The 13,887-nt window shown below is 34.9% G+C and overlaps 1 protein-coding gene across 6 annotated transcripts in view; it reads right to left on the bottom strand.

Annotated features, from left to right (window-relative positions):
* Kynu (kynureninase) overlaps window positions 1–13,887 on the bottom strand; it is a 114,600-nt gene that overhangs the window by 42,696 nt on the left and 58,017 nt on the right. For all 6 annotated transcript variants that reach the window (XM_020160794.2, XM_074070669.1, XM_074070665.1 and 3 more), the window contains 2 exons: window positions 8,295–8,393; window positions 7,421–7,494 (listed from right to left, as the gene is read on the bottom strand). In XM_020160794.2, the coding sequence (XP_020016383.1) occupies window positions 7,421–7,494; window positions 8,295–8,393 (173 nt within the window). The remainder of the gene's footprint in view (window positions 1–7,420; window positions 7,495–8,294; window positions 8,394–13,887) is intronic.

The raw sequence follows: 13,887 nt of genomic DNA, 5'->3' as shown, positions 1-13,887 counted from the left end.
ATGCCTCCACTTCTATAGTATCAGGCATCTAAAAATTCACTCAAATTAATTCTAATTAGAGGCCCCTAATTAGAGGACACAGGTTCTGATTTTGTGTTGTTTGTCATTTGAATCACTTATTTGAGTATTTAAGTGGTATTTCTGCAAATGTATCTTAAGCTGTTGAAATTATACAAAATACACTACATTTATTTCCATCAAAAAAGTTTTTTTTTTTTTTTTGTCTTTTCTTTTTTGGTGCTGGTATCGAATCCAGGGCCTCACACATGCTAGGCAAGCTATGTACCACCGAGCTACATCCCAGCCCAAAAAAGTTTTGTTTTGTTATTTTTGGTTGTACTGGAGTTTGGACTCAAGGCTTTGTGCTTACTAGGCAGACTTTCTGCTGCTTGAGCCATACCTCCAACCTTTTTTGCTCTAGTTATTTTGGAGATGGGGTCTCACTTTTTTCCCAGGCCAGCAGGGACCACAATCCTTACTAGGCTTGCCACCACTGCTGGGATGACAAGCACGTGTCATTCCATTTAGATTTTTTTTTTTTTAAGTGAGATGGTCTCCTGATCTTTTTGCTTGGGATGGCCTTCAACCACAATTTTCCCCATCTCAGCCTCCCAAGCAACTAGGATTTCAGGTGTAAGCCACTGGGACCTGGCAAGAAAGTTTTATTTTATTTTTTTAGTTTCATTTCCTTTACATGATAAGACAATGAGCCATTTAGAAAGATAAGCCTGTTGCAGTAAGATAAAAGGTGCACTTAATCATATTAGTTTTTGGATGAAACATATATATATGTATGCACACATATAGTGTGTATATACAGACACATTGGACGTTCTCATTATTTGATGACAAATTGGAAAAAAAATCTCTTAAATCAATTTTAAACCTAATGGGGAAAAAAATTGATTGAGTTGTTATCTTAAAATATAAAGCTGAAAATTTCAAATTTTGTATTAAAGTTATAATTCAGAAATTTTTGTAAAGAATAAATAATAAATCCATTGTTGAATTTTGTTATACTTTAATAAAAATGTTCTTCACTTAAATATTTGATATTCAAATCATTTGCATTGGAAATATCTTGTCAAATTTCCTCTATTTCTCCTTTTAACAGCTCTAACTAACGTATTCTCATTATCTGTGTTTTTGTGATTCAACGGCCTTTGAACTTTGCTGACATCATGGAATCCTCAGTCTCTTGAAACATCGTACCTTACAATCCATTCTTTCTTTGTGTTCTTACCACATTACCTCATACTTATAATACTCTATATAATTAAGACTTCCTAAAGTAATTCACAGAGGTAGACGCCAATACTTCTTGTGAAAGTGTGTTCATTTAATGACTCATTTTATAAGTAGATAGTTTTTTAGTATTTTTTTGTTAAGACAAACTGTGATTATTCTGCATTCCTTGCATGCTTGGAGATGGGATAATGCTTAGATAATGAGGAATCTTGTGATTTGCAATCAGATGAAAATAATGACTAAAAATGAGAAAGTGGTAATTCCAGAAATGGAATTTAGTGTTTTTACAAATATGTACTGTTGAAGTCATGATTGTGGATGGGATACTGCTGGGAAAGAGGACCAAAGGCTGAGGCATTGAGAGAATCAAAGGGAAAACTCATAAACTCAGAAGTGTAATCACACCCATTGGGAAAGCCAGAGAAAATGATAGCACAGAAGATAAGGCAGGTAAGTAACTACTGAAGACAAAGGGGATGTCCAGTTGCAAGCTGTGCTGAGCAGTCATCCATGTTAATACTGACACCTAACACTATAAATAGCCTTACTAAGGTAGAACAGGTGTCTCAGGAAGCTTCGTCCCACTTTAATTGGAGATTATACAAAAACTTTCACCAATAAATCTATTACTATTAGTCTATTCCACCTGAAATCATCAGGAGTCTTGTGAGTTCACACACCTTGCCACTGCCACCAGTACCCCTTGTTCTATTGGCCTTTATACAGGGAGACATTAACCAGGTTGTACACAGGAATTTGATAAGTAGCAAGTCAGACAGGATCACTAAGAAACTAAAACAAGGTTTTGGATGGTAGATAATATTTGGACTATGGTTTACTCACCCAGTAAAATACATCAAGGTCAATGTTCCCCAGAATAAATGTGTGTAAGATTTAACCAAATTGCATTAATTATGCACTTGGGGCACGCATGACATAAGCATATTTAATAAGTCTTTTGCTGAAGAGTCTGATGCACATTTTTATTCTTTCTTGAAATTTCTGGAGAATTATTGATGTGTATTTTTAGTTGTCAAATTAGAAATAACTGCATTTCTGAGTTCTAAAATTTTTCTTAACCATGCAATGAAGTCAGCAGCCTCAGGCAAAAAGTTAGCAAGACTGCATCTCAACTAATAACCTGCGCATGGTGGTATGTGTCTGTCATCCCAGCTATGTGGAAGGTGGTCTAGGTTGGCCCCTGGGGGGGAAAAAAACCATGAGACCCTATTTAAAAAACAACTGAAGTAGAGATGGCTGAGGGCTTAGTTCAAGTAGTAGAACCTGCGTAGGAGGTGCAATCCCTTAGTTTCAAGCCCAATACAGCAAAATAAATAAATAAATAAATAAATAAATAAATAAATAAAACCCTCTAAAGTTGTCAATCAAATACCTTATTGATTATGGAACTCTATTGTTATGACTTAAAAATTAGAGCAATTTCATAAAAATTATCAATAGACTTCACTATTCACCTTCACAAAAGCTCAAACTCTCCAAAATATCCCAGGGAATATGACTATTTCAAGTGATCTAACATAATGGAGTCATTTTGAGGTTTGTTATGCCAGTGTAGAAAGTGAATAACAGTGATTTTTCAGTATGTATGATTTCGCTGAATAGGATAAATAAGTGAAAAAGGAATTTTTACACCTCATATGACACATCTCCATTTTCATATTAGAGTATATTGAATTTTAGCTTATGAGATCTTACAGAAGAATCTGTCATGCTATTCAGATATATTGATTGATTGATAGATTTTTGTTGTTGTTTTTTTTTGTTTTTGAGAGAGGGTCTTGCTACATAGCCCACCCTGGCCTTGAGATCTTGATCCTTCTGCCTCTACCTCCCAAGACGGGAATTACAGGTGCATGTTGTGACACCCTGTGGGAGTCACATATCTAAAATCAAAGCAGTAGATATTGCTTTCAACAACATAGAAGAGAAAATCAACATTTGTAAAGTTAAAGCAAATCCCAGGTCACTTAAGCACTTTTCTTGGTTATACATTTTAGATTATCAAATTTATACACTATTTCTTTTCATATCTCAGGGCAATAATTAACTTTGCAGACTGAAATGTATTTCCCAAAGTGGGATGGAGGTGAACTTTCCAGAATCATTTATTTGTAACCAGTCATCATTTACTACAAATTCCCCTAAATATTCAGACTAGGTTTAGAATATGACACTGCAGCTCATCATAGTGGTGCACATATGTAATGTCAGCACTTGGGAGGCAGAGACAGGAGCATCTCGAGTTTGAGACCAGCCTGTGCTATCTAGAAAGACTTCGTCTTAAAGAAGCAATACAAAAATCTGAAAACAGTTAAATTCCACTGAAGGATGCAGCTTGAGCTATGATGGTCAGTGCAGTGGATGACTTTGAGCCCTAATTTACTCACTCTCATCCTGGGCAAAGTCTCTTGGGGAAGACTTGGGTCATCAGTTTTGAACAATGACCAACATGCTCATTTAAACAAAACAATAAAAGGAGTGAAATCTTTTGGGTCAGAGATAATTCATTTGTTGCTAATGGAAACATCACATCAAAGACTATTTCAAAACTGTATACCAAATATTAAAATTCTAGAATGTAGTATTACAAGTCCTGGGGTTCCCTCTGCTCTAGGTGGGCCATTCTTGTAATACCTTTCTTACCTCATCATGATGAACATTTAAGCCTTGGTTTAATGATATACCTGGAATTTCCATCACCTTTACTCCCACCTTCTTCCTGTTCTAATTTATTGAACATTTTGAATGTAACATTACTGCTATAAATATATAATCAAATGATTAAAAATATAATTAAGTAATTTAAATATATTTCACAATACTTGTTAGGTGATTATTTGGACAGCATTTATTTGAAATAACATGTTTGGCCACTAGATGTCACCCTTTCTTAAGCAACAAAGACGACTTCACAGAGCATGCACTGTTAGCAGCTACATTCATAGCATTACAGTTGTTCTTCATATAGTTCTCACTACAATACTTAGCACTTAGGCATCAAAAGACTCTGTACTCTCTGTAAAGTCCTAAGAAAGTGGAAAAGGTATGGGTGGTAGAAGGTTTATCAAACAGCTAAATATCTGATGTTGGAGACCAAATAACTCAAATATAATTATTAATTGGCAATAGATTTATTTCTCATAATAAAAATTTCACATTCAATTTGTGTTTTATCTCTGCATTATAAATATTATTCTCAAAAAATTTTCTTCCTCTCATTTTTAAAATAATTTCATTTATTTATCATCATTATAACATCTATAAAATTAGTTTTACTCAGTGTGGTATTTTTGCATTTCAAGTCTTTCCACTATTTACTGTACCAGTCTTCCTGCAGTTGATGTTTGACTTATAGATGCATGAAGGAAAATATATCATGGAACACAAAATAAAGTTATGGCACAGTACTTCTTTTCCTAGTACGGACAATGAACAGATTATCTGAAAACACCTTATCCTCGTCTTGTGCAAATATGCCACATCCCATTCCTAAAGAGCTCCAATTCTCTAACATAAATTAAATAGAGTGTGCAATATCTTGTACCGAAGAGGGAAATAAGATTAGATCTTGGAAGCACCATTACTTTGACATCACTTTAATGGAAACTTAAATTTTATGAGAAAATAAATGATTTGAAAAGCAAAAGCCAGGGTTTCCTATAATGCACCTTTCATCAGTTAAACCTGATTTAAATCCCACCAATTTGCAAAGCTAACTAATTAAAATGCAATTTATAATAACATTTTTTTAATTTGAAAGCATAATTCTCATACAAATATAAAATGAACACACAAGAACGATCTCAGTTGCCAGGTGTGATGGCACACATCTGTACTCCCAGCACTCAGGAGGCTGAGTCAGGAGGCTTACAATTTCCAGTCCAGTCTGGGCTACATAGTGAGACACTATCTCAAAACACAAAACAAAATAAAAAACGAGTACATCAAAAAAAAAAAAAAAAGGAAGGGAAGGAGGAAATGAAGGATGGAGGAAGGAAGTAAGGAGGGAGTCTGTGAGGGAGAGAGGAAGAAAGGAGGGAAGGAAGAATCTCATTTAGCTCAATAATTAATGGAGGTATCAGTAAGATGGCAAGACAGGTATAAGAGATATTTCAAGGAATGGTGATTTACACTATCATTTGCACAAAGGCCTGCTGAAACAAGCTTGGTGATGGACAAAACTTAATGTCCTGTAAGGTTACAGATTATAACCTTTGGGGTTATCTTTTCTGCTTGAGTAAAATGATCGCCATTGAGCAAAAGTCCACATGTTAACATGCAAATTCATAGGGAGTTAAAAAAAACTGGTAGTGATTAAGTATTAAATAATTACCAGACAATATTTATTAAAGGATGCCCCAATGACACTTTAAAAATGTCACTCATGTTTTTCCATTGTTTTTCAACTTTGGAACATTTTTATATAGTCCAGTGTCTTGATTGCATATAATAAAATGCTTATACTTAGTGCCTTACATGTACAAATCATTTTATTCTCACAACATTTGTCTATGAGATAGATACAGATATTATTTCCATTATGAGGCTATAACCCTGAGAGGTGAAGAACATTCTTGAGATTACATATTAGCAAGAGACCAAACTGAAAGCTGAATCTGGTTTGCCTCTATGGTCTTTCTTCTGAGAGCAAAGACTTAACATGTACTTAAACACTGTCTAAGAGATCTGGGGATTCCACAAAATGAAGCACATGTGAACACTTTGCAACTGAATCACTCTTTCCTGTTCCTCTTCCATGGTGAGAGAAATGGAGTGCAATATATTTTTACTATAAGGTCAGAGCTTAACTTCTACCATTGGCCTCCTCCAGAATCTGTAGATTATCCCCTTCACCCCACCATTATCGACTTGTTCTTGGAGTTGCTATAATTTAATACAATTTAAATAAATGGAGAGGGAGAAATGGAGAGGATGGTGAATCATCACACAAAAGCAAGCAATATCTTCTATACTATTTATGTGGAAAACAATTCTGCTAGCTGAAATATTATCAATGATTTCATTAGAAATAAAATGCTGACATGAAGATACATGTATTCTTATAAATAGATGCTTTGTATACTGGTCTGAAAGGATTTGGGACATAGAAATGTAATGTACTGACTTCAGTATATTCAAGGAAGATAACACTGTCTAAACAAAATACACAGTTTAATTTTAAATTTTTCTAGAAATTCTAAACATGGTTAAATTAACTATAGAAAGCATCTTAAATTCCTAGGATTTATATGCACCAAACTCCAGAAATGTGAGGTGCTCCAAGATCTACTATAAATTCATCTCTAGTTCCTGTAAAGATTATACCACTCAGCCAGTGGTTGAGAAGATTCAGAAAACTAATCAAACATTATAATATTATCCATTGAGAGTCTAGACAGTGTTCTCATTACACACATTCCAACACAACAACTATAAAAAGGCTTCTTTTTTCACTTCCCAGAATATTATTTCTTTATCGCCATACGAAATAAAAATAAAAGGAGCACTTGTGAGTTCTCCAGTCAAATAAAAATGTGTAAATGTGTTGGTGTATTACATTTGCATTTATACTTGCTCTAAAACATGAAAAGATTTATATAAAATAGAAAAGTATTAATTTTTATGTAGTCAGTCTGTCGTTCAGTGTTCGTCTTCTTCAAGTTTCATGGATTATAAAGTCTTTCAGGACAGATGATATTCCCTACAAGCCATCCTGTAAGTTTTATAGCTTTAAAGGTAGATATAACTTTAATAATAACATTCCACATTTCAAGCTCTATTAGGCACAGCTCTGGTTGCCTTTGATTTATTCATCGATGTGGGGAATCTGAAATTTTCTAAAGTTTAATTTTTGAAAAAAAATTCAAGTGGCTTTTTTGCATTAAACCATTTTCTCTACATGATTGCAGAGACTCATTTCAGCATTGAAGCTTCCCCTTTTATGATTAAATTTCTTGTTTAGTCAATTGAACTCTTCAGAAAGCATTTACTTCTGATAAAGTATGGCATTGCTAATAGAGCACTTAAACAATTACAATCTAATCCATATTTCTATTGGATAGCATCCTAAGGAACTCATGTAAAGTTAACACAATTATGAATACACATTAATTTGCTCATCACAAAGGAAAAGTCTGAAGATGGTACTCACGCAGGTTTAATGGTATAGGCATGTTTTTCATGGACAAATGCACCAGCAAGACCTCCTGCTCCTGAATTTAAATACTGTGATTGAAAATAATATAATTTCATGAGTTTACCTGAATATATAAGAAAAATAAATAATAGTCATCTTCCATTTGTTAATGAAACCATAACTTTTGACCAATTCAAAATATGTGATTGTTTGAGCTTTTGTGATAAAACAGAATCTTGGGTCACCTTGTCGAAAGAAAAACAAGCCATACATAGTGGCCACACGTAGATAGTTACAGGCCAGCCTGATTGATTTTTTTTTCTTTTTTTTTTGCCAAATTTTGCCCCAGCTAGTAGATAGCAGCTACTATTAGACCTAACAGACTGCAATGTTCATATATTCAAATTAGTTTTTCGTAAAATATTAAAATAATAAAAGTAGCTAAATTTAAATTGGCTTCATTTCATGTTCTCCAACAACTAAATCGTCTTTATATACCAATACTATGCTGATTCTCTAAGGATTATATTTATGTATGCAGAAATTTCATAACTTAGTTTTCACACACATACACACACAGTCAAGGACCTTACTCAATTTGAATTAAATTGCAAGTATGGGGTTTTTTCACCAGAACCTCCTGATTTTTTTCATAGCACTGTAGGAATTAAAGAAAAAAGGAATAAATTCTCTATAGTGGTGGAAATACTGGAAATAAATTATCACATTATACAGGCATATTACTACTATTAACTAAACTCAGAAAATACAAAATGAAAGACATAAGGGTAAGTAATTCATATCTTAAAACAGGCCATACATCTAGTTTTTCATTTAGACTTATGCCAATATAATATAAAAAGGTATAAATATATTAACTAGCCTGTACCTTATAGGAACACCAGCAGGCAAAATCAACTCCCCAGTCGTGTAAGTAGAGCTCAACATTTCCAACTGCGTGTGCTAGATCAAAGCCAACAAAGCAACCCTAGGGAAGAACATGACAAATTTTGAATTTGCTAAATGATTAGAAATAGTAAGTATAATTATCTTTAAGAAAGTCATTGGCAAACTCATATGTCATAAATAATGGTTCATTCTTTGATGTTATAGTTCAAAACGTGAGATTCACAATTCTCAAGACCCTTTCAGAAGGCCTGTCAGATTAAATCAATATTCTTTCCCTTCTCCACTAGGTTGACATTTGCACTCAGAATGCAAGAGTAGTGAAGGAGATAAAACTTCAGGTACCTTAGCAGAAACCAAGGAATCAACACCAAACTATGCTGGTAGTCATTGCATTTGTCCCAGCTATTCACTTGTGAGGCAGGGAGGGTTCACTTAAAAATTTCCTTGTTAAAGCTGTAAAAGGATCAGTGTTTATTATTCTCAATTTTTATGTTTAATATAACAGGTACATGAAAAATATTTGGTCACTTTCTGAATTGGAATTATTGTCTCAAAGTAATGCAATTGTACAATTATTTGAGTTGCAAGCTGAAATAGCCATTTTTTGTATTAAAGAATAACTGATAGACAATTGTAATTCAAGTTTGGGTACTTAAAGACATTATTTTTTAAATGAATGAGGTGATTGTCACTTTAAATAAAATAGTTCACAGTATTTTTACCTAAAGATAAAATTAGAGTGTCCAAGACAAATTAGAATTTTGGAAAACTTGTGTCCCCTTCCTTGAGCATCACCACTACCCAGCATTAAGAGATATTACTGAAGAGTTTAGTGGTAATATATATTTTTAAAAATATTTTACAATTTAATACATTAAAGTTTCAAATATTATTCAATGAGCAGTAGTTTCCAAATAAGAAATGCTTGATGTTCCATTTAATGTATAGATAAAAAATCTATTCAAAATAAAAGTTCAACCACTGCAGTTTAATATAACAGAGTAAACAGTTTAGTGATTTACTTTCAAATTCCATACCACAACTGCTAAGAAGGTTTACTTGTCAAATTTTGGTGCAATGTACTCATGTATGAAAACGAAAAAATGAGACCTGTTGAAATTGTTACAGGAGTGGGGGGATGGGGAATAAAGGAGAATGATGGGTGAATTCAACTATGATATATTGTAAGAACTTTTGTAAATGGCACAAAGTATCCCAGAACAACAATAATAAAAAAATAGCTAAGAAAATCCACAATTGGCTGAAAAGTTTATTAAAGTAATCCTGTCTTTTTCAACAACATGCCTGCATGAATAACAGCTTTTTAATGTTTCATCTTTAGGAAAAAGAAAGGTGGAATGCAGAAGCAAGTATAAAAAGACAGTTATCTTTTATTATGTCAGATGTTAGTGAGACTTGCCACATATAAAACAATGAAACTCTTTTTTTGTTTTAGAAAACAAGTTTTTATAATATATTACTTACACTAATGTGGCATTTGTTGTTATTCTAAAGTAAATATATTTTAAAATTATCTTTAGTTAAAAGTATAAATACAGGTAGATATAAACATAGTAAATCCTCTTTTTAGATCCTTGATGATTTTTACGAATATAAAAGATTTCCATTTCTACAAAGCTACAAACTATTGCTTTAGTGAATACTAGTAATGTGAAGGAGTTCAGAGTTTAGGGGTTAGCACTTAATCCTACATCCCATTTAATTTAAGCAGTACACACACTGTGTCAATCACACTGATGGTTCTGATTCTTTGTTCTTCCTTGTGTCTATGTACTTTGTCTTCCCACAGGGGACGAGGTGAGATTCTCTGCTTCTGGCTTAGCTATATGACTTGTTTTGCCAACAGAATATCAGCACATGTAACATAAGCAAAGTCTTATAAAACACGAGTGACTTTGTCTTGCCCTCTGCCAACCTGCTGGCTGAGACAAAAGGGAAAGAATCATTCTCATCTGAGCTCATCCTAGATCCCCAGCTCTCCTACACCCTCAGTCACCACAGATATGGGAGTGAACTTAACTGAGACAGCCAAGTCCTAACTAGATCAGCTGACACACACAAAAATGAGACTATTATTTCAAGCTAGCAAATTTTGAGATGCTTTGTTATATTGCATTTCCATGGCAAGAACTAGCTAACACATATATATACTTGATCCAAAATGGGTGAGGCATAATTCACATCTTAGGAAGAATAGATGCTATTCTACTCAAAAGTAGGAGCTATAGAAGAAAATAATAAGATAGGAGGTTATGATCAGTTATTGCCCTAGACTCTTTTAGTTCCCGTCAGTACAATATTATCAATGCATGTTCAGTGCTGTTCTGTAAGTAAAGATCTATAAACTGACTCAATACAGGTCTTTAATATGAGCCCACTGTGCCATTTGGTATCCAATTTTTTAAAAGGGATGCCTATCCGATGACAGAGAGAAGAAATCATACAGTTTGGGAGATCATTTCATGGGTAATTTTGACTCCATATATTGACTTAAGTTTTAACAGCTTTTCAGGATCTGACTATATTTTGTCTTAGTCCTTTACTTGTCATATGGTTTCAAGTGTTCTGTATGTCTTCCTAGTAGAATTCAGCCTGTTTTAGAGAAGAAAGCAAGCCTGCATTTCCACTAAAATTCCAGGGACAACTGAAGCAAAGAATACATATTATTCAATGTCCCAAACAGTAAGGATCAAAATACTTTTATTTTCCCTATATCAAAACACTGCAATTTTTACTGAGAAAATATATTGATTTATTATATATGAACACAGTTTTCCACATGAACATGAATTTTAAAAGAAAAGGAAAATGTTCTCTAAATGGAGATTGTAAAACTTTGTAAAGTGTTTGTATCTCTTAGTTCATCTGTTATTAGTTTACAAAGTGCACAGATAATAATTACATGCCCTAAAGTAGTAATGTTCTTGACATAAATATTTTGGCAGGACCAATTTTTTTTTTTTTTTTTTTTTTTAGCAGGAAGCAACATTTTATTGTGCTGGCACAGACTCAGGGGATTCATGTCCAAAGACTGAGCCCTGAGAACAAAGAGGTGTCTCCTTATATACCCTTGCAAGCAGGTTACAGAAGCAAAAAAGCAAAGCTCAACCCACATATGGCTGCATGTGACTTATTGGCTATTTCATTCCCCCAGTGCTATGTGTCTTTCTTCATGTTTCAATTCTTTAACCTTTATCTCTCTGCTTTGCCATCCCTTCCCCTGCCTCATTTTCAGAACACAACCTGTCTGTTTCTCTTCTGGTCCTCCCCTGTGCTAACTACCATTCCCACACACCGGACACCTCCTCATCACTGGGAAGAGGGAGCAGAGAGGGCAGGTGGCCAGAAGTGGCCGATGGGAGGTGAAGTCACAGGACATGCTCCCTATACTGTCTGCCTGCCCAGCCTCACACCAACAGCCGAAAGGGGTTGAAAGCTCCCCCCCAACCCCAACAGATAGATGGGTCCCCCATGCTTGCTGCTCTAATGGTGGACTGGGCCTATAGACTTAGGAGCACATGGTGGGGAGACACACTGCTGCAGGTTACAAACAGCCTCCTTTGCTCAACAGGATGCTGACCCGCACGTGCTATCCTTGTACTTGGGTGCCTGGCGTCCTCCCTATGGATCTGTCTCAGTCCGACAATTCACAGGGTCAGAGATTCTGTGGCAAAGCCAACTGAACATCCTGAATAGAGAAGACAATGTAGAGAGAAATTGAAGACTGTGGCAGATGGTGAGCTTTAAAGACCTGTGCAAAATCACAAAACCCGCTGTTTTCTGTTTCTGAACCTGATTGGGCAGTCCTCATAGGGTGCCCCCAATTCGATTGCTCTTGAGGCCCTGAGTGACATTGCATCTCACCAGTCCAGAGTTGCATAACTGAATGAGGTCACAATGACAAGTTCTGGAGGGAGGAGCAAGCTTCATTATAGAACAGGTGTACTACCTGTTATTGAGGATGATAGCAGATTATGAATTATAACAGGAGGCTAGTACATGGTAGGAGGTGAATTGTGTCTGCTCCGAAAAATTCATTTTGATTTTTCTAACACACAGTGTTAGCGGCAAAGTGAAACAGGTGTCATTAGATCAATACTCCTGGACTGAGGCAGCCTAAACTGTCTTTTTTTTTAAACTTCAGATAAAAGACTAGTTGTTGTACCAATACTGAGCCAGCTGTGAGGCCGATATTCCAGCATCCACACCAGCACCTCCAGAAGCAGCTCAAACCACACTGCTGCCCGGCTTCACACCTGACCAACTCACCTGGCACTAACCTGCTGCAGGTCACCTTCTATAGAACAAAAGTCTAACGTGCCATACCTTTAGCCACACCTTTATTATGACCACTTTTAGCATGTAAGCTAAGCATCCAGAAGTATTCTTGTTAAATTCTTGCTCTCTTTTCTTCATCACCATAATCTGAATTCATGTCATTTAATTACAATACTATCTCAGACTGGACAACTGTTTGGATGTATTTTCCTCAAATTCATAATTAATATTAATCCAGTCATGGGGGGGTGGGTCTAATCTGATTCGTTCGCTTTCTTTATAACAGGAAACAAATGGCAGGACCAATTTTAAAATTTTTCTAACACCTCTCAAGCATAACTAACCCAATGTGGATATGGTGCAAGCCTGTAATCCTGGTATTCTGGAGGCTGAGGTAGGAGGACTATAAGTTTGAGGCTAGTCTGGGCTACATAGTGAGATGGAGACAAGCGTGGGGTACTTAGCAAGGCCCTGTCTTAACAACATCTGCCCCCAAATAAAGCCAAACAAAAAAGCACAAAAATCTAGAAAAGTACAAATAATTCAAAATATTGAATTTCCCCTAAAGCAGAGAGATGCAAACTATGACCTTTAAGTTTTATTATGCAACACAACTAGTACCCGTCATATCTGTTTAAATATTGTCCATGGCTGCATTTGTCCTGTGGTAACAGAATTGAGTAGTTACAAGTAAACGTATGGCCCACAAAGCCATGGTTACTACATGGTCTATAATGGAAAAGAGGTGCTTCCTCTGCCCCTCCCTCACAGTGTAGTTTTCACAAAGAAAACTCTGTATTTTGAAAAGTTAATTAAAAACTATATTCATTATGATATGGCTGGATCTAGTATTTCACAAAGAAAAATGTTCTTTATATTATATAATTGATTTTGTTGTTTCTTTTCTTTTTCTTGACTGGAGAGATAGATTTATACTTTCTTACAAAAAATGAGCAATACATGTCATATGAGTAAGACAGGTGAGGTGCACATATGAATATCGAATTTGAGAGTGATAGGGAAGCAGTACCATTAATTTCCATCAAGATTTGAGGTTGTCAAAATATAGCAGACTAACGACTAGGTTTAATAGACATGCATACGGGTTTGTTAATTTGTATTTTACTTTAAGATACATTTATACTACTAGAATTCTATTTGGGAAAAATTGAAATCGTTCTGAATTTGAAATCCTCTTTCTACTCAAACATTTCTCATTAGAGCAATGATAGTGTTTTATGAAGCAATCTTTCGAACTGAACTTTTCATAGATT

The sequence above is a fragment of the Castor canadensis genome, chromosome 4 (genome assembly GCF_047511655.1).
Source record: "Castor canadensis chromosome 4, mCasCan1.hap1v2, whole genome shotgun sequence".
In the NCBI taxonomy this organism is placed as follows: domain Eukaryota; kingdom Metazoa; phylum Chordata; class Mammalia; order Rodentia; family Castoridae; genus Castor; species Castor canadensis.
The sequence above is the reverse complement of the archived record's forward strand: the minus strand, read 5'-3'. Positions and strand labels throughout refer to the sequence as shown.